At 42.2% G+C, this 27,488-nt stretch overlaps 3 protein-coding genes across 7 annotated transcripts in view; all 3 read left to right on the top strand.

The window, feature by feature from the left end:
* The window catches only part of usp32 (ubiquitin specific peptidase 32), a 61,879-nt gene extending 57,247 nt beyond the window's left edge, over positions 1–4,632 (top strand). For all 4 annotated transcript variants that reach the window (XM_013276542.3, XM_013276544.3, XM_005474434.4 and 1 more), the window contains exon 34: positions 185–4,632. In XM_013276542.3, the coding sequence (XP_013131996.1) occupies positions 185–358 (174 nt within the window). In that variant the 3' untranslated portion in view covers positions 359–4,632. The remainder of the gene's footprint in view (positions 1–184) is intronic.
* Positions 4,633–8,405: 3,773 nt separating this feature from the next.
* Positions 8,406–20,099, top strand: si:ch211-167j9.5 (tyrosine kinase receptor Cad96Ca). Of its 2 annotated transcripts, XM_005474432.4 has the most exons (13): positions 8,406–8,617; positions 8,706–8,752; positions 8,882–8,955; positions 9,026–9,113; positions 10,593–10,815; positions 10,973–11,111; positions 11,934–12,032; positions 12,475–12,635; positions 12,906–13,043; positions 14,242–14,353; positions 15,212–15,311; positions 18,667–18,766; positions 19,174–20,099. In XM_005474432.4, the coding sequence occupies exons 3-13, from the start codon at positions 8,940–8,942 to the stop codon at positions 19,279–19,281; spliced, it is 1,284 nt and encodes a 427-aa protein (XP_005474489.1). In that variant the 5' UTR covers positions 8,406–8,617; positions 8,706–8,752; positions 8,882–8,939; the 3' UTR covers positions 19,282–20,099. The 2 variants fall into 2 exon arrangements, with proteins under 2 accessions (XP_005474489.1, XP_019200914.1); XM_019345369.2 differs by having other exon boundaries at positions 8,407–8,752.
* A 5,000-nt stretch (positions 20,100–25,099) lies between these two features.
* Positions 25,100–27,000, top strand: tmem97 (transmembrane protein 97). The gene is made up of 4 exons (XM_003453559.5): positions 25,100–25,147; positions 25,535–25,829; positions 25,917–26,061; positions 26,536–27,000. Exons 2-4 carry the CDS (start codon positions 25,548–25,550, stop codon positions 26,808–26,810), a joined length of 702 nt encoding a protein of 233 aa, XP_003453607.4. The 5' UTR covers positions 25,100–25,147; positions 25,535–25,547; the 3' UTR covers positions 26,811–27,000.
* The last annotated feature ends 488 nt before the right edge of the window (positions 27,001–27,488 follow it).

Here is a 27,488-nt window from a genome sequence, read left to right as displayed (position 1 = left end):
CTTTATCATGACTTATTGGCTCTTAACACATGCTGCTCAGCACTGAGGACTCTTCTCACACCTTTGCACAGCTGTGCACACACTGGGCAGACAGCAGTGCTGTCTCACTCCTGTCTGATTTAAGGAAAGGTTTGGCTCTGTCGACACCCCAAATGCGACCATTTATGTGTTTTTTCATTTACAGGAAGTGCACTCTGAGGAGATCGACACCGACTCGGCCTACATTCTCTTCTACGAGCAGCAGGGAGTCAACTACTCCCAGTTCCTGCCAAAGATCGATGGCAAGAAGATGGCCGACACCAGTAGCATGGACGAAGACTTTGAGTCAGACTACAAGAAATACTGCGTCCTCCAGTGAGCGCAGCTCGTCTTCCATCAGCCAGCACTACGCCCGCTCGCCTCTTTCAGCCTGCTGCTCTGAACAGGAAGCACCAGAAGATCTCACGAACGGCTAACAGTTGAACCGCGCGCCGTCTTTAGGGCTGCTTCGCAGCACTTTCTAAACTCGACTGCAAACACGCATCGGTGAAAAGGTTTGCTAAGACAACAGCGAAGCCCCTCCCTGTGAAAGCACCTAACCGGTGCACTTTGCTGAGCCCGACGAACTCCCATCAGCTCCCACCCCGTGAACATCGCCATAACATACATGTAAAATATACTTGCACACTAACGCATCTCTGAATGTATGGCAGTACGGCCGAGTCATGCAGCGATGTTGCTTTCTTATCGTGCATTTATCACTTGTGATGTCAGGATTCAAAACAAAAGACAGCTTTTTCTACCCGGAGTCACGATTTGACCTGACCAGGGAAAAACCGATGTGCTCCAGGCGTGAGTCCCTGCAGGCCTACAGATGCCAACTGTACGCAGGGTCCAGCGCTCACTGTGTGCTGGAGTCACATTTAGTGCCACGGGTCAACGTGATGCGGAGACAACAGATGCCAGGGCAAGCTTTCAAACGAATGGTTCTGCTGAGGTTTTATTAGCGATAGTGTGAGTAGGAAAACACGAGTCATACGCTACCTCATCGCTTCCCGCATTCTTTCAGCCAACTGGACCCTAAAAGTCTGTGACAGTATTAATATCATGAAATGCTTCCTTTTAGTGTAGGAGACTCGGTACAAACATTTCAGGAACATCCCCCACAAACAGCCCCCTCCCCTTCTACGACACCTGCACAGGTCCTGATGTTCACTTCAAATTCGGCACATTTGCCAAAAACTGTGTTTGGTCCTGCAGCTGCCAAATATCCACGGTGATTTGTGCAATGTTGACCAGTATGTAGCCACAACGACTGAGAGTCTGGGTTTGTTTGGGACAGGTGCCATGATTTAAAAAAGATGTATGGTATATGTTTAATTTTGTCTTTTTGGGGATTATGTAAATGTGTCATTTTAGAGGATCTGATTTATTTTTTTATTTTATTTTTTGCTTCAGGCTTCCTAACGGCCACACCTGTAGACATCAGGCCCATCTTCATGGGGCTGTTGCAAACCTCTGCAGTTCTCTACTGTCGACTCAAACCTGGACTTCCTGCGTCCATCACAGCCAATTAGTTATTTTACTGTTTGTTATTTTAAAAGTGTCAAAACTGAAGAACCAGAGATTTTTTTTTGATTTGCTTCTTGTCAAAGCCTGTAAACCACATTACCCATAATGCTATTCAAAATCCAACTTTAGTCTTTATAACTGTGTCTCATATGGCGTACTTCTGTACTTACACTTCACCTTTCGATTTCTAACATTGTTCACATTGAAACCTGCGTGAGTCACACAGATCAGGGTGAGATGTTTCTAACCTTCACCAGGTGTCACCTTGGCTGCTTTGCACAGAGGCAGGGAAGCCTTTGTTAGCCACAAGTGTTACGTGTGTTGTGCTGTTGGGTGTTTTGTTTTTCACACAACTCTACTAGGGCAGCTTTGCATGATTCACAGTTTGGGTACTTTTAGCTGCACCGTGCAGACGTGGAGTTGGAATAGCACCTGGGTTTTAACTTCTGTTCCTGAAGTGATCATATGACATATAACTACTCTCAGTGAATTCATATAGACCTGATAAACCTTCCCGGACTGTGAGGTCAGAGGTCATGCTGTTTAATATGAGCAGTGACTTTTGCACCAACGTGTGCACGAAATAAGGAAGAGGTCCTTGAGTGTCGAGTACGGACGTGCACTCATAGATCGGACGGATATCTAACAAATATCTCTGATAAATTCACAGTCGTGTGTGATTTCAGACAACTCTACCCTGTCAGAGTTCACACACTGTCTCAGACAGTTTGTAGTGTACTAACACCAGTATTTCATTTGAGACACAGTGAGAGGCGAATGCAGTGACCAATGGAGCGGCTGCAGAGGGTTGGTCAGCTCGCTTCTCTCCGGCTCCACATCATTACATTTTTAATGCTTCCATCTTGTATTTTTGAGTTTTAATGTGTAATAGGAACAGAACTCCCTTTTAACAGCATGTTTTTGGCTCAGCCTCGGGTTCAATGCCGCTTAGCACACCAAAAACCTGTAGTATGAGTGTGCATCACTGACAGAACATGTATAAAGATGCAGTGAAATATCACTGCAGTGGTCCCACCTCCTGCTGCTTAGGTGATCATAGATGCTCCAGGTACACTCTTTATTCTTAGAGGGAAAAAATAAATCTATGGATAACCACTTGTTGGCTAGCTCACTGGCTACAGTATCCATAGGCTGGTATATTAGTCACTTGTGCACTTGGCCACATCTGCCCTGCCTCCTGTATGAGCAGCCTGCTTGTGAATGACACCACCAATGCAAGCATTCACCTTTCTGAGCTTTCTGGGCATCGAGCCTGGGGAGCCGTGTGAGGTGCCACCTTCCTGTACAGTCTCTGGTCACTGCAGCAGGGGTGCTGAAACCACATATTTGTGAATGGGTACCATCAAAGCACAAAACAACCTGAAAAGTCTTACTCCAGCTTCTGTATTTCTACCAGATCTTAATGCCCACTCTCAATCGATGGACTGTCACAATCTCATTTTAATAGCTTAGTGTTTCATATCATAAACCAGTTTCCCCCATTTCCTCAGCTGAGGCCATCTAGTGGGCCAGTCCAACTCTGATGGGTGTCCAACAAAAGCGAGTGACATGTCAGTGTAGACAGAGCAGTGGCAACAGTGTCCATTTTTAATGATTTCATTTCTTAGCTTGATGACTGGGATGATGGTTTCTGGTGGAAATGACTAAATATTTAAACTCTTGTTTTTTCAGGAAGTTCTATGAAAGTTTTAAGAAAAATCAAATAAGTGTCTTAGAACGTTTTCTCCTTTTGCCGGGATGTTTTCAGGGAAATGATTTGGAAACAACCATCCCCCCTTAGACGTGCTCACGTATGACCCTTGGAAAGTAACCAAAGTCTGTGAGGACCGTAAGCGCATCGCGACACGATTGGAGCCAGCGTTTGAGCATCTGATTTGTTTCTGTGTGCTGAGTCAAAGTGCTGCTTTGACGTCCGTTCCTCCTTATGTCTGAAGGTTTGGCTGCTTTGACGTGACTGCTGAGGTCTCTTTGAGATGGACGAGCCCATGTTTTCACCGCATGGCTCCAGCTGCAGAGTTCTGTGTGTCTGCTTTGTAGCAGCAACGGCGGAGCTCCTGTCACGTCGGGGGGCTCCGTCTAATCACTGTGAACAGACGGCAGACTGTCGATGGCGCCCGGCTTCGTCTTCTAGAGCGCAGAGACGTCTCTGCGTTCGTCCCTGTTTTAGCTGCTGTATTTGTGAGGAGACGACTTTGTTATGGATGTACTTGGAGATACATCTGTCACTGAATGAAACTTTATTTCCTTCTGCAAAGATTACATTTGTTGAACAAATGGAAATGTACATAAGAGTGTTATTTATGTTTGCTTGGCCAGCTCTTCTTCTTTCCCCCTCCACCCTCCTGCCATTGCACCGAGCTGTAGACAATGTCCAGTTTGTGTCTGTGGTTGGAGGTTATCACAGGACTCGAAGGAAAAACTGTCCCTTGAGAACCCAGTTTGCAATGTTTGCTCTACTTAAAGGTGCAATAGATGTCAACTTCTTTCTTTTCCCTTTGTTTCTTGGGCTGTGAATGTGCCCTCAAACCACCGGTAGCTTAATCTCTTAGCAGAAATGTTTCATGTCGGGGTTACTTTCAGCACAATTTTTCTAATCCAGGATCGAGGCTTCGACGCCCAGGGAAACCGGACTATCTCTGAAACTGGGCAAACACGGATTCTGTAGAACGTCGGGCTAACATCTGAAACCCCGCTCTGTAACACCAAGCCCCGCCCCCCCAGGAAGATTAGTTCACAGCGTGTCAGGCAGTGCAATCTACTACTGAGCTGTCTTTCAGTGTGTGTAGCCTCTTTTTTTATTTAAGTTCATATCTGTCTGATGTGAACCAGATGTGTTAATTTAAAGAACTTTTTTTGTAAGGTGTTTGTTGGAAGAAAGTCACATTGCACTGACATAAAAACGTGTACATAAAGAAAACGTGTTTTGTAAATAAGCCAATGAAAACTATGTATTTGAATATGAACTGTACAAAATACTGTACCTGTAGTTGTATATGGAGTGATCCTGTTGATCTGTAACGAAATACCCAAGCAACAAATTAAATTCAGCAGAGGAAATGACATCAGAGTCGTTTTGTTGTTGTTGTCACAACCCTGATCTGACAGCCTCGTTGATCATCTCAATTTAATACCACAAGCAGATTACATTCTTACTTTATTCAACATAAGGAGCATAGCATCACACATCAGACAGAAATGATCCAACTCTATTGTGTTTCGTTATGTTTGGCCATAAGTTGACTGGGTAAGTCCAATACTGCTCATTTTCTTTCACTAAGAAATATTCTTAAGCTCCTTTCTGTTGAGGGCTGTGCGGCAGGCAGCAATGGAGGAACTCTAGGAGGTAAACGTGAGATCAAACTTAGATTTATTGCTGCACGGCAGAAAACAGAAAACTAACTTAACCTCCTAAGACCTGAACTCTTTCATGCATGCTTTTTTAATTTCTCTTTGCTATTTGGGCTGATTGGGACCTGATGAATGTAAAAACACAGAATTACCAGGCTTTTGTTTGGTTTTTTTTTGGTTTTTTTAACCTTATTTTTGTTTCTGAGAGAAATGAGATCCACATATGAGGACATTTGTTTTAAATTTCGATAGATCAGTGGCAGTATAACGTCCTCGTAAGTGGATCTCAGGCCCTTGTAGAGCAGGATTTAGTATTTTGGTCTAAACAACCCAAAATGTGATGTCCACATATGTGGACGCCAGGTCCTAGAAGGTTAAACTGGAAAACTTAACAAGAATTAAACATGAAGAACACACAGCATGGAATGAGGGAGATTGCGAAACAGACCAAGGAGAAAACAGAGCTTAAATACACAGAAGGATAACGAGGTAGTGAGACACAGGGCGAGAGCACAGCTGGAAACATAAACATGGGACACAGACTGTCAAAGTAAAACGGGAAGCAACACAGCAGTGTGAACCTGACATGAAAAAGGCATATAAACAAAACTCAAGACTGGAAATCAGGAGATACTAAATAACTCAGGGAGCTAGAAATACAGAAACTAAATAACTAAGTCACAGAATATAGACAAACAAAATCAAAACCACTGGGTCACCAGGCCCAGGTACCCTAACACGTTCAGCGAGTCCCATGTCTTGATCCCTAATTGATTAAAGCAGCCAACGGCCTAAAAGTTCCACATTTACCCCACAAGTTTAGAGTTTACATAATCAGATTGTAGTAATAAACTAATTTGGCTGCTCCATATTGTGTTCCCAACCCAGCAGAGTGACTTTTGTCGAGGTTGAGCTACTTAATTTTATCCATATTTGGAAAACAGTCATTGGCTTCACTGTAGGTGAGGTCAGTAAGGCTGCAACCACAGCTTCATGGGCTCTGCCACAGAGTTTCCTCCTGGTTAGACGTGCCTGAAACAGACTTGCGTATAAGTCATCCAGAAGGTTGAGGTGGTCTGCGTATCTGACTAGATTCAACCTTCTGATGTAGACCAGATTCTTCTGGGCTCATTTATACCACTTGTTCTTCTGGACCCTTGTCACACCACACTGCTGCAGGAAAGTGAGGTCCTTCCTTGGAGGGTGCTGGACTCCATGCATGGTAAGGAGCTTCCTTGTTTTGATGTCAGTGGCTTTTCTCTTATTTTGGTGGTTGCAACTTTCCTGGTGGCCTCTTCATGGTTCCAAATGGCCTCTTTGTCCCCCCAAAGGTACTTGGAGCTGTCTGCAATGTTGCCCTCTCTTTGTTACCATGTGACCTCACTTGTCCAGTCCAAATGGCATTCTGATGTTGTTGTTGTGGATCAGTGAGTTGGTGTCTTGTTCACTCCTGGCATAAGGCTTGATGTCGTCCATCTAGAGGTGGTTAACGATTGCTCCATCCATGGGGTTCAGGTCTATGCAGAACAGCATTTGGGACAGAGCATGTGGTAGATCCTGGACTTGATGGCAACTTGTGGTATTGACTTTTAGTTGGCCTCTGTTGGTCTCCATTACCCCATTGGATTCCTGACGAAGGTTCTCACCATCACGTTGGTCTTGTACAGTTCTAGGCAGTCCAGAGAGTCTAGAAGTCTAGCGAGACTGCTCGAACAGTGGTTGGTGTTTTGCCCCTCTGGTGTTTCTGCCAATTCTGCCTAATCATCTTACTGCTATGATGCCTAAAAGGGGCTTCCACGTAGTGCTGAGACAGGTTATTGGCTGGTCTCATCTGGGGATCTTTGGGGATCAGGACTGTGCAGCCTTCAGTTAGCCTTTCTGGGTGTATCTCATCCATCAGCAGCTCGTTAATTTGTGCTGATGGAGTGTAATTAGCGTCTGTAGCTTTAGCTTCTGTGAGTCATTCTGCCACTGTGATGGTTGCTAGCCACTAGCCACTGAGCATTGTTGTTATGTGTTGAGTCCTTCACCAGTCTTCTCTTTCAGTGTCCATCTCCATCTCCAGCCATCTCCATCTCATATTGTTTATCTCCCAGAAGTGTTCTATTGGATTTGGGTCCAGCAAGCATGGAGACCAGGCAGTGGTATCCTCCAGGAACTGCCTGCATAATCTGCTCACATGAGTCCGGGCACTGTCGAGCACCAGGAGGAAAGCAGGACCCACTGCACCAGCACAGGGTCTCACAAGGATTTCATCCTGAACTCTAATAGCAGCAAACTGAGTAACAGCCCCTTCTGCTATTTAATTGAGCAGAGCAATATCCCACAAGTTTAACTGAGTAAAAAGTGTTCCTTTAATTTTTTATTTTTTTTTATTTTTTTGGAGCAGTGTCTATATGTACTCACCCCAGCTTACCACTTTTGTACTGCAGAGTAGCTCTCTGCAGCTTGTTTCAGAAATGTGTGCTGTGTGTTGACACGACTGTATTTACCCAGTATCTCTCAGCCTCCCACACGCCTGGGCTCGTCCACAGATGTGACACTACATGCACCTAAAGCGAGTTTTGGCAGACAGAGGTTAGACCACAAAGCTCTGGACCTTAATTTCTTTTGCCTGGATGTATTTTAAACTTGACTTTTTATTTGGTGCAAATGAGCAAATGTAAGCATTCTAACATGTTAAAAACAGCGGTGGTTTCACATGATTGAGTTTGACATAACGAATAAGTGCAGCAAATTTAAAACAGTTGTTGACCTTTGTTGTCCTTCCTCAGTGTTTTGCAGTCAGCCTGCTAACAGACGAGAGAGGAAACCACACACAGGGGCTCTGCAGCAGCTTCTCTGAATTAAACACCGCTACTCTTTCTGCCCTGCGCACCAGTCAGGGGCTCTTCCGCCTCTCGCCTAATCCTGACTGACATTTCAAGTGTTTTTAGAGTGTCCGAGCAGAGAGACGGACTGTGTGACTGATCACATGTTGGACATGGAAAATGACTCTGTCAGTGTGTTTTAGTTGGTAACTTAGCACCAGATTAACTTTTGGGTGTGATTAAATTTAAAATGTGGTTACTTTATATGACCAGTTGATTCTGTTTCTATTTCTGTTGGCAGCCCCAAAAAGCTTATCAAAGCTGTCATTAAACATTTACGTGAGGTCATTTTTCAGAACAATAAACTACCCAACAGTAAATAATGTGCTTAAAACAAGCTCCATCAAATAATCAAATGTAACATTGTTACATTGATTTGAGCCACTTTACATGGCATCTGCTTCTAAGTTTGTTACTGTAAGTTGCACAGATAACGTCTTAGAGGGAGTCTAACTTGAGATTATGTCGTTTGTACTGTGGTATTTCTATTTTTGCAGCAGTAAATAATATTCCACTGTGGTTAATGAGAGGGTGCGGTGGTAAACCAAAGAGTTAAAAGAAAAAAAAACAGTTTGCATGATTAAAGTTTTCAGTAAAATATTTGAGAAACTTTCATACTTCTACAAACTGACCGAGCATCTGCAGCATTACTGCGTGAGCTGGGAGAGCTGACATGAATACAGTTTAGTGTGAAGTGGACTCACACTCATTCTAGAAATCAGCGTGAGGTGAAACGGTGCATCTCAAACCACTTGCTGCTTCGCTTCATTTCCTCTGATTGTCTTGTGGTTGATGTACTGTGAGAGCTCCTGCTGAACACAACACGGGTCAGACATTTTATCCAGCACAAGGCTGATTTTTGAATTTTTAAGTGGGACCAAACAGAATAAATACTGTCTGGTGTCTGATTGGCAGGTTAAGGCGAGAAGCATGGACTTGATCAAAGTTGTCACAGAGCACAGGTAGGGCTTTTTCATATTGTAACTGAGCATTTAGTTACTCTCTTCCTGTGCTTTCTTTTTATTTTGGTCTTCAGTGAATCAGCTCTAAAAAAAGAAACGTTCTAAACGTTCTTCCTATCGCTGTTCCAGACCAGCCTGATGTTCTTTTACCAGTTTGTGCCAGAAAAACAAACACTGAGCAGAGAACATGGAAGACTGTTCAGGTGAGCTTTGAGGCTTTGACACGTTGTAAGAGCTCGTGAATGTTAGACTTACTTATTTGTGGCCTTTCAGATGTCTACTCCATTGTATACGTCCTCAGCGGTGTTCTCTCCTTCACCATCCTGGTGTTCACAGTGCTGGGAGCCGTGTGTATCACAAAGTAAGTCAATTTTAAGTTCTTTAAAAAGGCTTTTGTTAACGACGTGACCTCAGTCTCACTAGGTCTGTTTGCTACATCTTATGTTCAAATTAAGCTGACTGCCCTCACCAAAGCTGTAACAGTAACAGCAGCATTATTAAATAAAACATAGCAATTTCCTTTCACATACTTTCGCGTGAATATTTGATAAGATCAGACGTTAATAAAAGCCCATTTTTGACCACACTGGCTTCAGAGACGGGAATGAGCCGCTCAAATGTTAACAGCTATAATGGTTTCCTTAAAGTTTGTCTTTGCTTGTTTGTGAAATGTACCTTACACCTGCTGTATGAAGTTTGGTGCAGACGTTTATTTCCCCTCAGGAGGAAAAGTGAGATGTTCTTCTTTGATCGTCTCATTTCCTGACATCTGTAGTCCTCAGATTTCAGTGTTTATGTACTTTTAAAGTAGAATGTTAAAACACCGAAGATGAAACTAGTTTTTTTGCTCAGCCTTTGCATTATCATTATTATTATTATTATTATTATTGTTGTTGTTGTTGTTGTTATCAATGCATAGCTCCATAGGTCCAAAAACAGATGTTATCCACTGTAAGAAATCATGTTAACATAGACTCATAGACATAGATGTCCAGTGAACTACTTTATACAGCAACTAGTTAGATGTTTCTAATATTTTGGCATCATATGTTATCTTTCAGTATAAACATACAATCCCATTCAAATGTGTCACTGTTTTGAAATGAGCCAAAAAGAACACATCTCAGGTTTTCCTTGTTCTTTTATTCTGAAAAACATTTTTATTTGTGCTGCATGTTACCAACTAAAACGATGATGTGTTACAAAAAATGGAAAAGTGAAAAATGATAGCAAAAAACTGACTTATTCATAACTAATGTTGGTTCAGGGTCAGCTGAGTCTCTGCAGCCTCCATCTGAACTCATGTGTCTCTTATCCAATGACCAATTTTAGCTTGTTTTTTAGAATTAAGCTCCCAAGACTCGGTGATCTGTTTATAGATAATGAATTTCTAGATAAATGTGATTTCTTTTCATTAAGGTTAGGAATATTATCACTGTTGCTTCACAGCAAGAAGGTCCTGGGTCTGAGCAAGCTGTCTGGCTGGGAGTGTGTGGAGTCTGTGTGGGTTCTCTTGGTTCCTCACAAAGACACGCAGTTAGTGGGTTCAGGTTAACTGGTGATTCTAAATTACCCATAATAGTGAGTGTGAGCGGTTGTCCAGCCCTGTGGTAGCTGGGATAGGCTCCACCCCCCAGTGACGCTGACAAGGATAAGTGGAAGAGACTGGATGGCTGGATCTTTGGTTTATGTGCAATGTCATTTGGAGTTACACAGTTTAGCTCAGAGTCACAAACTGCGTGTCGTCAGACTTGCTGCTCTCTGATAGTAAGGCAGCCGAGTGTTTCGTCTTCGTACCTGGGTCAGTGTTACCTGTTCTACCGTCTACATTATTTTGCAGATACCGATCCGCTCTCAAGACAATCAGATTGCTCCGGCAGAACAAGATGCTGATGAGTGCTGTGCCTCGGGTAGAGCCTCCCCTCTTACCTACGAGGCCGATCCCAGTTGTGGTGGTGGAGGAGGAGGAGCGAGAACCTCCTCCCAAATCTCCACTCCGACCCAGCACTTCAGCCAGGTCTTCGTCCAAGAAGCTGTGGAAAGGTCTGCAGCAACTGCAGCAGGTAGCGCTGATTCACGGATGTCTTTGTGCTCCTGCTGTAGACACAGCAGAGGAACCTTCAGATGATGATAGATTTAGATAAATATGAATGTTTCACATGTTCTGTTTGGTGCGGTTCTACTTTGATGATGTACAAACGGGTCTATTTCAAATTCAAGGATCCTCCTTTCACCAAGTCAGACCTGAACCTTCTGCAGCTGATCAAAGCAGGAAAGGAGGGTGTCTTCTACCAGGCCAGGATGACCAGAGGGACGTGTAAAGGCCACAGCATGTTCACCTGTAAGATCAGCAAGGAAGGTAAGGACATGACTGGAGGTTTGCCTGCAGGCGGAGCATCCCTGAAAGCAGTAATTAAGTACCAGACCTAATAAGTAGGAGGAAACTGTCATCCAAGTAAATGATTATAGGATTTACTGTAATGATGTTCAAATATTCTGTCTTTCAGTAGAATTAGTGGGAATCTTCTTTAAGCTCATATTTGTTTACATTTTTCATGCAGTTTTTCCTGTTTTTGTAACATGTCATCACTCTGATCACATATTCCTGAAAAACAAATTGGTCTGAGCCATTTCATACATTTTTGACATTGAGCTCAGTGTTAATATGACAGCCCCCGACCATAACTTACTGATAGCGCTGCAAACAAAGCGAGTATAGTGTAAAAGCACTGACACGTAACCCTGTGGGATTCCAGACTTGAAATTGCTAAAATGCTGTGATCAGTGATGTCAAACGCAGCTCTGAGACGAGCTATGAGAATTTTGACGGCACCAAAATTCATCTTGTACAATAGAAGTTTTTGCCGTATGCCAACAATGCATTCAATACTGTAAAAGGAAGTGGAAGGAGCTACCCATAGAGACAAACCCACAGAGGCTAACCACCTGAATCTGCAACTCCTCACAGCTGTAGCTACAGATTTAGCATCCATCAACTATTCTTTGTTGTCTTTTTTGGTTCAGCTCAGGTGCTGAACTAAGAGTCGGGACAAGAATAATAATGAGAATTATTTTTAACATGAATCATGCTGAGCTTTAGTACAAAACTGAATACGTTCATTTTGATTTAGCCAATCACATCTGGGCTTTGGTTTGACGTTTGTGTCTTCCTCTACCTCAGGTGTCCGTCTCAAACACGTGGACATGGAGGTTTCCATCATGAGAAAACTGATGCACCACAAGAACATCCTCCAGTTACTGGACTGGAACGCCACTGCAGGTGATGAATATGTGCATACAGACTGCTGTTTCTCTGCTCAGGTAGAGCGGGTTGGAACCTTCTTAATCAGAAGGTTGTTGGTTCGATCCCTGGCTGCTGCAGTCTGCATGCCAAAAAGCACTTAACCATGAAAAAGTGCTTGTATGAATGGGTAAATGAGACGTGTTTTATAGAGTGCTCAGGTAGAGCAGAAAGAACCAGTTTGTTTGTCATCTTCCTCCACACCGACAGATATGCTTAGTTTGCCCCCTTTCCTAACCTGTAACTATGAACTAACCTGTAACTATGACCTAACCTGTAACTATGAACTAACCTGTAACTATGAACTAACCTGTAACTATGAGTTAACTTGTAACGCCTGTTGCATTCTCCTTGGACGTGCGTCCCTCTGTAAGGCCCTACATCTCTCTCTCTCTGTTTGACTGGGATGTTCTCTGTGCAGAGCCCTACATTCTGATCATGGAGTATGTGAGCTACGGCACTCTGAGGACCTTCCTGCAGACCAACAGAGCCCACCTGAGTGCTGACTCTGAGCTGCAGAGCCTCCTCACCATCGCCTCCTACCACATTGCTCTGGCCATGCAGCACCTGCGCTCCAAAATGGTAACAGCATAGCAGACTGATAGGAAATATACTGGTCCCATTTTGTCCCAGTGTGACTTTTGTTTTTGACAGTTTGAACACACTTCTTATCATTGTGTTTACATTTTGCATTAATGTTACAGTGTCATGTTTGGGGGGTGTAAACACATAGAGGATTGTTTTTTATACACACGCACACACACAGAGACACGCACAGAGACACACACAGAGACACACACAGAGACACACACAGACACGTGCCAAGCGGTGTGTTGTTGCTTCTCTGTGCAGATTATTCACTGTGACTTGGCTCTGAGGAATGTCATGGTCAACAAGTTTCCCTGGGAGGTGAAAGTGGCCGAGTTTGGTCTCGCCCGAGACTTGACGCGAATGGCGAGCCGTCGCAGCAGTCGCTGGAGAAACCCACGTGTAAGATTGCAGTACACACGCACAAGCATTTCTTTAAATCTATTATTTCTTTATTTCTATGTACAGCGTCCTTTTCTCACAGTCCTCGGACTGCTGAACAGCTTTGCAGCACATGTTGAAATTCATTGGTCTTATTTGTGGATGATCACTTCCTCCGTTCGTGTTTCATTCCCAGTGAAAATCCAAAGTGACCCAAACGTTTCCGGCTTTGCTCCCGCGCTGTAGTTTCAGTCTCACTGTAACATCAATGCATGTTTGAGGTTTGAGCAAAGTTTGAACAGTCAGCCACAGTCACATCAGCTGATGTCAGCGCTAGCCTAAACGAGCTCTGTATTTAAACAGGCTGGTCCATTCATGCGAGCACTGTTTTCTATGCTTTCTCTGCACAAGTGCTTTCTGTCTAACATGTACACACATTTGTACTCAGGAGAGAATCTTGGAGTTCGTGTCTTGCCCGAGGATATTTGGTGTTTATATTTAGCAGATGACCTGCTCCACCTCCTGAGTTACAGCCAGTCATGCCTTTGTAAAAGCTACTGCACGTCTTTAGGCCGCTTCGCACCCCCTCCTCCGCCATAGTGTCTCCTTTTATGTCATTTCTGACTTAATCAATGTCTGTAGTTGCTGGTGAATTGCTTTGTTGCTGCTGTTCCTCTCCCCACCTCCGGCTTTGGATGTATGCAAATGGAAGAGCGGGGATGTCCCAGAGACGAGCCACAGCAGCAAATCTAAATTACCGCGGATGTAAAAGGCCATCTCTTTTTAGCTAAAGTGGTCCTGACTGAAAGTGCTTCAGGACAACACTTTCAAATGTAACCTGGATATTAAAAAACCAAAAAGTGTAACTGCATAGTTGATCTCACGTTTGGTCTGACTTGATGTGATATGATGCCCTTTGATAAGGGTTGAGCATGAATGTAGTGAACTCTTTTTTGAGCCCAGTTTGAAACAGACTTTGCGTTCTGTGTTACTGCATGTGTGCAGGAGATTTAGCAACATCCTTTTCAACAGGAAGCCGTGGTGCAGAAAAAGACCAGCAGTAATGGTGTCATGCATTTCCTCCACGATCTTTTTAGATGTCTAAAATTGTCCCACTGTTTTACAGTTACAGAAAACACTGACATGGTTTCACATAGTTGAAAATATCACCTTTAAGTTTTGGTGAAATCACTTTTTCCATCATGTGTAAATTGTGCAGCAACGCGTCCCCCTGCGCTGGTACCCCCCAGAGTACTTCAAGAACAACTACTACAGCTACAAGGGAGACGTGTGGGCGTTTGGCATCGTGCTGTGGGAGATGCAGACATTTGGTGAGTTGGTGGTTTGGGCTGCTCTCTGACCACTGGAAAATCATGACTTCCCCATTTAATTGATTAGTAATATGTTCCAAATGTACTCTTTGTTGAAGAGCGGCCTTGTGTTGTGGTGGCTCTGTGCTTTGGTTGAAAGTCATTACAACGGGCCGCTGTTCACTCTGGCAGAATGAAATGGACAACATTCAAATGAAAAGCTTGTTTCACTCAAAATGATTAGAATTATGCTGATTTCTTCCTCTGCCTTCATACAGCCACAGTGATTTCAGCTTGCCTGTGGTATCAGTAGTGCTGAAATGAAATAACACATCATTAATGTAATCACAAATATCTGCATGGCTAAACATAAATTGACTCTGGAAAGTTGTGTAATTGGTTACGAGTACATCTTTGTACAGAGAGAACGGTGGAAACCTGGTGCTCTGTCACCAACATCCAAACACATGAAGAAGTTGACTAAAGCATCCTGTCGTCCTACTTTTGACTGACTTCGCTCTCCAGTTTAGTCATATGACATTTAAAAAGTTAGATGTCCTGTAAGTCTACAGTCTAAGTGCAATAGCTGCACCTTGAGGCAACTGTTGTTGTGATTTGACCCAATATAAATAAAATTGAATTGAATGACAGAGTATTAATAGCTTGTGGATCCTGCAGGATTTGTGCCATTCTTTGTAGAGATCATGAGACTCATGAGTTTTATCTGTTAACTTTTATCTGTCTTACTGTAAATTACTAAAAGTCTACAGTCCACATCCACACAGGGATTTCTATTACACAGTGATATTTGCTGCACATATTCATTTAGAAAGTGACAGAATCCACTTAAGAGAAATTGTGATATAAATACATTTTCAGGTACGCTGCCGTATCCAAACCTGGAGACATCAGAGCAAGTGGTGTACCACATCTGTATGGGTCACAAAAACACAAACCCAGAAGGCTGCAGACCAGAGATGTAAGTCAAAACTCACTTTAGGTTAATTGTATCTGGTATATTAGTTATTGATATATGTCAGTTAAGTTACATTTATTTCTTCGTTTTGAAAAAAGCGGCCCCCCGTCACAGTGGGTCCCTCAGCAGGCGTGTTTCATGTTTCGTGATCCAAACCCACATGTGTACACTGCTACAGTAAAGAGTAATACTGGTGTTCTCAACAGAAGAATCATCTTCATAATTCAATCAATTTTTACACAAAGTCAGCTTTCATTGAGCTTTGTTGAAACACAAACATTGTTTTTCACGTCTCAGGTTTCTAGCAGAATAATACTCACGTGTCACTGTGACTGTGAGAAACTTCAGAGCAAATCTCTGAAACATTTGTGGACGCTGTTGCTTTAAAAAAACGGAACATGACATCATAGGATCAATACATAAAACTGTGTTGCTGAAAAACAGGAAAAAAAACAACATATTTCAATCCAACTTTATTTATAGAGCACTTTAAAAACAACATGAATGACCAAAGTACTTTCCAGTAAAAAACTGCTAATAGTTTAGAAACCAAACATTAATCAGACAAAGAAAATAAAATAATAATAAAATAAATAAATAAAAGATACAAATGAATAAATAATTAGACAATAAATAAAATTAACAAAATAACGAAGATTAAAAGTGAGCAAAAAACGGACTAAATCTGACCAGAAGCTGACTCTGGTGTATGGGCTCAAAATGTGGTCATAAATATTTTGAGCCCATATCGTTCTCTTTACTTGCTCATTTGCAACTGCAAATACAAAACACAAGCACTTCAGTTCAGCGTAGCTGCACTCTGCAGGCTCTGTGCTAACAAAGTACTCATTTACTCAGTATTTTCCTACCAATGTTCATATTACAATATTCTGCACATTTGCATGCTCATCCAACTAGTATCGTAGCACCTGGAGACTCCCCTCTGATCCCCTTATTAATCATTTGCGATGTGATATTCCGTTTAACACCAGTTCAGGTACATCATGTAAATCACAAACTCCGACATTAGCGTTGTGTTCCATTAATGACAGTACCTTACTCTAATACATTTCTCATACGTCAACATCATTCTGTTTATACATCATCGCATTACTTGTGCTCACCTGCAAATACAAAACACAAGCACTTCAGTTTAGCATAGCTGCACTCTGCAGGCTATCTGTGCAATAAAACACACAGGACCCCACCTGTGGGAATCATCATTGACCGGAATATTCTAACTGGATTGCCAGAGAGCACAGTATGTGTCAGAGATAGTAATAAAGAACTGAATGCATAACTTAACAATGATAAGAATGCCAAACACATGAAATTATGGATGGCGGGGGGGGCAATATCTATTACAATACTTTCATCTTGTCCACCCATTACATGAGTCCCACACAAACAATAAACTTTAAAAATGAATTCAAAGATGGACAAGCAACCAGCGTGTCCCTGTCAGCAGGTGAGGAGCAATATTACTTGCACATCCAAAATTTAAGAACAAACGCTTGTCAAATGAAAGATATCTGGTAGAACTCAGAGGCCACACGAGGCACAGTCGACGAGTTATGACAAGCAGTCAGCAAATGCAAATGACAAAGGTGTCACACACAAAGAAACAGCTGGAAAACAAAACTGCAAAAGGAACAAAATCACTCAGGCAAACCAGAGGTTACGAACAGCAGGTGTAAGTACACCCGGGAGACTGACTGGCTAATTGTAAAGGCCAATTAAGCAGAGAGAGTTCTACTAAAGTCAGCCTCACCCAAGGAAGGTAGGAATACACCTCCATCCAGTAGCGGTTTTTGATACGGGCGACACGGGCGGTTGCCCGGGGCGGCATAGTGGTGGGGGCGGCATCACGGGCATCGGCAAAAAAAAAAAAAAAAAAAAATTTGCTCGTACTCATGCTACGCCGACATCATGCGCATTTTGGGAATGTCGTAGGCACCGATCGGTTTTCTATCGCCCATTTGCTGGGAGTAAGGGCGCCCTCCGTTTGCGAGGTGCGCCTGCTACTTGCGGCACAGGGAGGAGAGGGCGGGGCGGCGGGGGATTCTCTGGCTGGCTGGAGCAGCATCTAATAACCAACTCGCAAAATAAAACAAAATAAAAACAAAACAACAAACACGAAAACACCGGACATTATGATACAGACTTATAATTTGCACCGATGTTTTTTCAAAATTCTATACATGAAAACTGAGCGCGAGAGCCCTCGGTGCGCCTGCGCGCTGCTGAAGTCAAAGTAAACTTTGTCATCTCCGCTACATACAGTCCAGTATATAGAGAGACGAGACGACGAGGCTCCAGTTACAGCAGTGCAAGTAAACAAACAATAAATATAAGAAGAGTAAGAAAGTAAATATACACTTTAGGACTCGGGGTAAAGGGATCAATAACAATTTAAAATGTATAATTTACAGTTTGATTATTTAAAGTCTCACGCACAACCCGTCGAAAGAGGAGGCCCGGCTGCTTCCAAATAGAGCACATTTCATTGATAATGTTGTAAATCCAAGCCCATTATGTATTCATGACTTGAATCCTGGGTTGTGCGAAATCTCAGAAATACACCTTAGACAAAGTTAATCTGTGAACTAAGGTGTAGGTCTATTAGGATATGATTCTCGGGTTGGGGGATGGGTGTTCATACTGGAGTGCAAAATTAAAACCAAGATGGACAAGAAAAGTTCAAAGCCATCAGGTGCTCTATTTAGAAAAATTAGAAAAGTGGAGGAGGAGAAACGAGCAAAATATACAGGAAAGCAGATGTGTCATTGGATAATGGCAGGTCATCCTGAAACAATCAGAATCAGAATCAGAATCATACTTTATTAATCCCTAAGGAGAGGGAGTGTTCGCCCAGGGCACCACACAGGCTAGGACCACCACTGCCTCCATCCCTTTAGCTTGGCAGAAATCTAAAAGGAGCATTTTGGATCAGACCTATCAACATCTGTGTAAAACCTTCTGACATTAAAAAGCTGCTGGATTTACTAAAGAGGCTCATTGTCAGGAGTATTTTGTCGAGCTTTATGGCTTATATATTTGTAAGAGTTTTGTTTTCAGGAGGAGAATATTTAAACTACCAAACTAAAACTGAAAGTGATTGTGTTCTGCTGGACGTAGCTTTCCAACTTTTTTCTTCCTTTAGCTTAATTTAGGGGTTCAACTCGTCCCCCCATCAATATCTAAACTGGATGAGTCTCATTCAGGTTCTGCCAATCCCCGTACCATACCTCATATATCTTAGGATAATAACAACTGTGATAGTCATTTCACAGTATTTTGTTATATAAAGCATCACAGACTGTGTATCTTTGAATACCTTCGATATCTGACCTTACAGACTTCACATCATGCGAGACTGCTGGCAGGAGCCGTACACCCTGAGGCCCTCGTTCACAGACATCGTCTGCATGCTGGAGAGCATCATGGAAAACGATGCAGTAAGCAGCAGCATGTTTTTAAGCTCTTCTCTCTTTGTTAGGATCTGTAAAAATCACAGCATGGCCTTTGTGGTGCAGAAATATTAATTACATAGCATTAAAATCATGACAAAAACACGAGTATATTAAGTGTTTCCACAGTATTTTCAGAGAAAACTCCTCAGTCTTTCTGTTTTAAGCACTCATTAACATGATAATTCTGTTGAAATGAATTCAATCAAACAGGGAAGAAAATGTTTGAGTTTCACTCAGCAGAACTCTTTTCTTTCATCGTGTTTTTTATTAAATGCATCCACATGTAGTTGAATTGTGTCTATAAAAATTATTTTCTGAACTATTTCCCAGTTTGTACCTGCAGATAGACAAACACTGTGCATTTGTTAAATAAACTGTGTTCTTCTTTGCAGGACTACGTGGATGTGGAGAGTCCGGAGCAGGTGGTGACAGATGAGGCCGAAATTCAGGAAAACAACCGTTTACGTGCAGCGAGTGTCAGTTTGGACACTAATTTTTAAATGGCTATTTTAAATCATGCGTGCAGATTTCAGGTGGGACGTATCGCTCTCAGTACACAAGCTTTTAATTCCTGCTGAATGAATGAAAGGAGCAGAAAACTTATCAAAAAAGTTGCCATAACAGTACTCGTCTCCCACTGTGGTGTGCATGTTGGTTCAAAAATGATTATTTTAAATATATACCTGTAGTTTTCATTTTCTGTATTTTTTTATTCTTATATTATTTTTCATATATAAAATATTAGTTTATATAACCAATTTTTGTGGTAAACAGAATAAACTGCACGCTGATGACTGTCAAATATCAGGACTTTGTTTTTGTGAATGTATCCTAACAGGCGCACACTCAAACTTCCTCTGACAACAGACACAACTACTGACACATTACCTGGTAAACACAGGACTACTGAAGGCTAAATCATGCCAATGTGTGCACTGACGCAGCATGAATGATACTAAATGGGAAAAGTTGAGAATAATTATTTGAAAGCCTTACTTCATAATCATTCAGTGTCCGTTGATTTGTTACCTGGAGTCTAATTGTTGTGTTTTCTTTACAAGGATGTTTCATCCATAAACTATTTGCAGGAAAGCTACAAAGTGGTGAATGAAAATTCAACATACGTGAGTTTTTAGATCGCATTTATGTTCTCGGCTCAACGTTTAAAGAACCTCTATGAAAGAAGATGATCACACATGTAATGTCCAGCAGCTGTTCAGCATTCAGCAGTCCTTTCTGATATGTCTGATGTATGTTATTTAATATGTCTGTTTTTTAACAGCATTTCTTTATTAATTTATTAAAAGCTTTCTCAGTGTTTGCTTTCATTTGTATATTTTAGCTTTTCTGTTTTCCTGTTTTGTAAACCAATATAAAAAATATCCTGTTTGTTTTAATGTATTTATATAGCAGGGATCACTTTGCTACATTTAAATAAATTGCAACGACTGAATTGCAGTCCTTGTCCCTGGTTTGGCTTTTAAGACTCAACTTTCTGACACAAACATAAAAATAAATGACAGAACAGGCGATCATTCATGAAAAAGTTTGTGACTAAGACAAACAGACAAAGATTTGTAGGAAGACTTACCTGTGAAGGGGGACGGACCAAATGCTGTTCTGTGTTTAACTCTGACTCATCGTCTTGTTTTTGTTGATATGCAAATAAAATAAAAGGTGTTTAAAGGTGTAAAAGGTGTAACAACAACAGGAGCAGTTACTGGGCAGACTACCAATAGCATGTTTTCATAAGAGATTACTCACCTCTGTCTTTGTGGCAGAGGGGCAGAATCAGTCTGAAGGTGCTGTGCTACCTGTCCACTAGGTGGTGCAGAGGGTCAGGATTACCATCAGGATAACAGTTTGCAGTCAGTTTATCCAAACTCTGATGCTACTCCCCCAGCAGACACTTGCTGCTCGTATTGAAGGATCTCTGGTTCTTTAGGAAACACAGCTTTCTCTTATACAGCCTGTGTGGTGGTCAACTTGTTGTCAGTGTGGACAATAAATACTTGTACTCTTCCAGCACATCAGCATCTTGTCCCAGGATGAAAATGGGTTGTGCAGCTGTTCTCTTCCTCCAGCTGTTGACCACCGTCTCTCTGGTCATATTCACATTGAAAGGCAGATGATTCCTCCTGAACCAAATTATCCACCAGTGTTCTGCACTTCTCCTCCTGCCCATCACTAACACATCCAACCCCTGCAGGTGATGTCATGAACACACTGGTACAATTTCTGTGGAATTCATAAAATGGAAATTATTTTGAAATCACTGTGAGGCATAATTATTTGCCTTTTCAGTAATTCTTCTCCCTCTTGTGGCTCTTGCTGATTTACACCCTACACTGCCAAAAGTACTGACACATCCAAATTGTTGAATTCAGGTTTTCCAAGCAGTTCCAAGGTGTAGAAAGTCAGTCAGCTGTTAGAGGTATTGTAATAACGTGGAAGCGATTTGGATCCATAGCCATGAGTCAAACATTTCAAACATTTGACACTCAGCCACTTTAAGTTTATGTAGCAACAGCTCATGTTTCACAGTATAAAAGGGCTTTCTCGGGTCTAAACATACTGCTCCTTTGACTTTACCACTATCTAGAGATCACTTCATAATTTTTCTAAGATAACTACTAGATACTTGTGACAAAACAAATTTCTTTCAAGAAAAACTGTTAACTCTGTCACTAGCTCTCAATAACGTGATAGCTCTTCAATACATTGCAGGAATAATTAAAATTGATGAATCCATCCATAAAGCAATTCATAGAACTGAATCAGCACTTTTAATGTGATTTCATGTGATTCTGGTGAAAGTGTCATTCTTATTTTACTCGATTCAACTGCTGCATTTGACACTGTAGACCAGGGGTGCCCAATCCCAGTCCTCGAGAGCTACAATCCTGCAGCTTTTAGATGCATCCCTACTCCAACACAGCTGAATCAAATGGTTTGATTACCTCTTCAGCGTGCCATCAAGTTTGGCAAAGGCCTGATAACAAGCCATTCATTTGATTCAGGTGTGTCGGAACAAGGATGCATCTAAAAGCTGCAGGACGGTAGCTCTCGAGGACTGGGATTGGGCACCCCTGCTGTAGACCATGAAATTTTATTCTCGCGTTTGGAGCAGTGTGTCTGTATAACAGGTGTGGCTCTGAAATGGTTCAGGTCTTACTTAACAAATCAAACCTTTTCAGTTCGCTTAGGAAACTGTGAGTCCTCCCGTGCTCCGCTGTCTCATGGAGTACCACAGGGTTCCATTCTGGGCCCTATCCTTTTTTCGCTTTATTTACTTCCCTTGGGCTCAATTTTTAGGAAACACTGACTCTCTTTTCACTGTTATGCAGATGACTGCCAGATTTATGTTCCTCTTAAAGAGAAAGATGGGTCGTCTGTAAATCACTTGCAAACAATGTCTGGAGGACGTCAAGTCGTTGTTGGCGCTAAACTTTCTTTGTTTTAATGATTCTAAAACTGAAGTAATGGTGTTTAGACCTGCCAACACTGGTGTTCCATGTGTTGATTTGTAATCCCTGAAATCATTCTGTAAACCAGAGATTGTAAATCTGGGTTTTAAAATGGATCCTGAACTTGAGCTTGAAAGCCAGATCGGGTCGGTTGTAAGGTCTAGTTTCTTTCATCTGAGGCAGCTGGCCAAAATCCATCACTTTCTTGCGCGACAGCAATTTGAAACAGTAATCCGTGCCTTTGTAACCATTCGGCTGGATTACTGTAATTCTCTTTATTTTGGGGTGAGTCGATCTCCTGTTCTTTGACTGCAGCGAGTTCAGAATGCTGCTGCACGCCTTTTAACTGGCACTCGTAGATGCGAGCATATCACCCCAGTTTTATATTCACTTCATTGGCTGCCCGTGCATTTTAGGATCCATTTTAAGCTACTTTTATTTGTTTTTAAATGTTTGTCCAATGCTGCCCCTCTGTACCTCTCTGAGCTTCTTCATCCATACATACCTTCCCGGTCCCTCTGGTCGGCAGACCAGCTCCTCCTGAGCGTGCCCAGGACTAATCGTAAGCTCAGAGGGGATCGGGCGTTTGCTGTGGCAGCACCAATATTGTGGAATGAGTTGCCTTTACGTGTTAGACAGGCTCCTTCCTTATCTGTTTTTAAATCACGTCTTAAAACATATCTATTTACCTTGGCTTTCAGCACAGCAGGACTTGTTGATGTCTCTTAATATGTTTCTTATTAATTATATTATTTTTTAATTTTAAGATATTCTATATGTAATTTAAACTGTTTTCTCTTTGTTTTCTATTTGTAGCACTTTGGCCAACATTGTTGGATGTAAAGTGCGTTATAAATAAAGATGCTATGCTATGCTATCCTCTTTTGGTCTCAGGGGGTGCTGGAGCCTATCCCAGCTGTCTTAGGACGAGAGGTACTTCCTGGACAGGTCGCCTGTCTGTCGCAGGGCTAACACATAGACACAGACAACCATTCACTCTCACAGTCACACCTATGGGCAATTTAGAGTTACCAGTTAACCTAACCCCACTAACTGCATGTCTTTGGACTGTGGGAGAGAACCCACGCAAACACGGGGAGAACATGCAAACTCCACACAGAAAGACCCCGGCCTGATGGTGGAATTGAACTCAGGACCTTCTTGCTGTGAGGCAGCAGTGCTAACCTCCATGGATGGATGGATGGCATTTGATGTAGATGTAAATCTGGAATCTTGTCCAGATTAAAAACATTTGTGTTGTAATAGATTGTTTTAATAAAAGAAGCAATATTAACAGACAGATTTGTCACATGTGCAACTGGATCTTTCACATGGTCTGTCTGTCTGTTTTAGTCCTTGGCAGACAGAAGAAGTAGTGTTGGGTCTGGAAACACTTGCTCACTCAGAACAATATGTGAAAGTCATGGCATTAGGAAATCTGAAAAAAAGGCCCTCAGAGCAAGATCTGGCCCTTCAGCTGATCCAGCTACTGTTCACTGAAGCCTCTTCAGAAATGGTCTCACCTGAAGGGAAGCCACTCTTAAAGAAGGAAAGGGGACAAAAAGGTGGAGAAATTACACAAGAAGTGGACTGAAAACAGTTGGAACAGCTCATATGGTGTTCAACCTAATTAAACATGCACAGAGCAGGTGGGGAGAGAGGTGCGACAGTGAGTGTCTACAGCCATGTGTAAAACATAGTGAAGAGTCTGTCATGGGTTAGCGGTTAGCTTTGACTTTGATAATTGTAGTATTGTGGGATCATCTTGACAGAAAATGAAACAAAAGACAGCCGAAACCTAAAGAAGAGAGAATGTCCCTCAAGAACCTGGAGAACTATTACAAAAAACTTAGAGAGTTCATACTGTGAAAAATAAATATGAATACTGACTTTCAAGCTCATTAGTTTGTTAGACAAACTCTGTATTTACCTGTGTATTTGCATTTGTTGCAATATATCATTGCATAGTATGTACAGTGTAATGTAAATGAAGGTGTTTATTATTCAGGGGGGAAAAAATCCAAACCTAAATGCCCCTTCCCCCTCCTGTGGTGCTGGTAGTGTGATGGTTGGGGCTGTTTTGCTGCCTCAGGAGCTGGAAGACTTCCTGTGGTAAATGGAACCATGATTTCTGCCGTCTACCAAAACATCCTGAAGGAGAATGTCGGCCATCTGTTCACGACCTCAAGCTGACCTCAATGATCCAAATACACCAGCAAGTCCACCTCTGAATGGCTTAAAAAAACAAAACAAAATTAAGACTTTGGAGTGGCTTCCCCAGTCCTGACCTGAAATCGATTGAGCTGCTGTGGCATGACCTTCAAAAGGTGGTTCATGCCTATAAAGCCTCCAATATGGCTGAATTGCAAAAATTCTGCAAAATGAAGGTTAAAATTCCACCACAGGGCTGTGAAACACTCATCATGTTTTTTATGGTATTGTTTATGTGCTACTGTAAGGTGACCTTGAGGGTCTGAAAGGCGCCTATAAATAAAATGTATTATTATTATTATTATTATTATCGTCAATTATTGCAAACGCTTGATTGCAGTTGTTGCTGCTAAGGGTGACCCAACCAGTTAATGAAGCTTATCTGTCATCACACATCTGTCTGCTTCCCAGGTGTTGCAGCTTGACTGTGTGGGAAAGTGGAAGTGATTTAACACTTCCACTTTCCCACACAGCCAAGCTGATTGTGACATCACATCATGAAAACACCAAATATTTTCATTTTGTGCCTCTGAGTTTGCAGGTGGGTTGGCTTGAGCTTTACTGCCAAGAATTGTTATATAGGAAAGTGTTTTTCTTCTGCATGTGGAAACTGGACGATTTGTCTTCAGCTGTTTTTTACAGGAGGTTTAGCTGGAAAACTGATCAACAAAGCAGGATTACTAACAAGGTATACACAAAGAACTATATGTGAAGATATGTTTAAATGGTTAATTATTCATCTGATTTTACATTGATCAGTGTGTTTGATTTAAGTGGACTCAGTTACTGGATTTTCTGACAGCTCTGCTGCCAGTTCTTCCACTGACTGAATAAAGTAGGTCTTAAGTATATTTGCAGTCATACAGTCAGAGACTGCACTCCATTGATATTTAAATTATTGTCTTATCTTTCCTTTGGTCGGATTCTCCTTTCTGAGTCTAAAATGTCTCCAGATAACTGAGCTATTACCACCAGGAAAAAATTATCCTACATACCGGATCTTTTCTTAATGCCGTAATGAAAACTGTACAATACTGCTACTACTAATAATAATAATTCCTACATTCACGAGGAGCTCGTAAAGCGGCATGCGCATTCTCCAATGTGGGACGAATGGTGCCTTCAGGAACGCCCTCATGTCATTCTCGCTAGCCAATGGGATCCAGCCTGGGAACAGGCGTTTCAACGTTGCACTGCATCCACAGCGGACTTGGACCCCGTTTCTGCTGTTATGTGCACTGAGTAAGTCAGAGATCATGTCTCTCCGTGTGTTAGAGATAATCTTTTTCTTCTACTTCGCCACTCATATTCCGATCACATTATTTATTGACTTACAAGCCCTGCTGCCTGAACACGTGTACCCCCAACCGGTGAGTTACTTTAAATAAACACACACACACACACACACACACACACAAATTTCCAGCTGCAACTTAATGCACACTTTTCCCCTCCAGCTGAAGGACCTTCTGAAATGGTACGCAGCGGACTTCAAAGACCCCATGGTGCTGGACCCCCCGGAGTGGTTCAAGTCATTTGTTTTCTGCGAGGCTTTGCTTCAAACACCGTTTTTCCCCATTGCAGCGTACGCTTTCCTGAAAGGTCAGTTAACACGAAAAGTGGCTGGTTGAGCCAGACTTTACTAAAATCATCATAATAAGTAAAAGCTACACACCCACCCAGCCCACCACGCACGCACTTTCTCAGGTCAGCTGCTGTCCTAGTAGGACAGAGACGCTGGTCAAAGGCGACCTCTGTCGGCTTTATGTTGTCTTACCATCAGACATCTACTGCCTCAAGTGTTTGTAACCAAACTGCAGCTCAGCCAGGGGCGTTTCCAGGAAATGACCAAGAACCAGTGAGGGTGGGCCCACTGGACATGAGAAAATGTCACTCTGGCCACCACCACACTGTATTATACACACAAATAATAAAGATGAAGGGAATTGAATTTTCTGTGCTTGTTGGAAACAAACAAAACGTCTGCATTGCCTTGGATGATTCACAGAGTTGGCGTCACAGGTTTTCTGTGTCTTACCAAAACCATTATGTCCTTTCTCCCAATTGCTCTAACAGGTGGTTGTAAGTGGATCCGGATTCCTGCCATTGTGTATTCCACACACGTGGCCACCACATTGATCCCAATCCTCGCCCACATCCTCTTCTATCAGTTCCCTCTGAAACCCAATCCTGGTCCTCAGACTGTCCAGGAGCGCTGGTTGCTAGTCTCCATATATGCACCATACCTGTTGGTGCCTGTGCTGCTCCTCCTCACCATGCTGATGTCCTCGACATATAACAACTCCTCTAAGCCTGGGAACGTGTCAGCCAAGGCCAAAAAGAAGAACTGAAGTGCCACAAGACAATATTATCTAATTAACTGTGATTTTAAGAGATCTTTCTCTACATTTGTGAATGTATGAACATGTATGTGCAAGTCTGTGTGAGTCACACCATTTATCAGGAAGAAACTGCCGTCGTGAACCATCCGAAACTGTCACTTTTAATGTTGAGCTTTTAATAAAATCCATATTGTTGTGATTTTTGTTCTGATGTTTCTATTTGGGTTTAGACATACCCCTGTCTGAATGGCCTAGCTTCTCTGTTTCAGGAGGCTTAAGCCCCAGTATATCAGTGCCTTATACAGGAACATAAACCGTTTAGGGGTTTGTTTGTTTTTTGGTAGTGGTGGTGGTGGTGGGGGGGCTTATTAAACCTCATCTTCTTATTGGTGCTGTCAGAGAGTGCTAGTGTAAGATGCAGGTACAGATACATCTGAAACTTTCAGTCAGGACGTTTGCTTTTGAACACTTAATGATTAGACAACAGATCATCTTCACTGGTAGTCTAATTGACATTTCTCATTTTAAAGGACTCAAAGTACAAGATGAGCCTGCAGTAGTGATATTATATACAGATATAATGATGTGGAAATTAAATAATAAGGCAGACTTTGTGTACTGTTGTGACTTTTAGCTATTTAAACATCCTTAATGAGAAATCTATACAAGTCACCTTTGTTCAAGCCA

This window comes from Oreochromis niloticus, linkage group LG14 (assembly GCF_001858045.2).
Source record: "Oreochromis niloticus isolate F11D_XX linkage group LG14, O_niloticus_UMD_NMBU, whole genome shotgun sequence".
NCBI lineage: Eukaryota > Metazoa > Chordata > Actinopteri > Cichliformes > Cichlidae > Oreochromis > Oreochromis niloticus.
The sequence above is the reverse complement of the archived record's forward strand: the minus strand, read 5'-3'. Positions and strand labels throughout refer to the sequence as shown.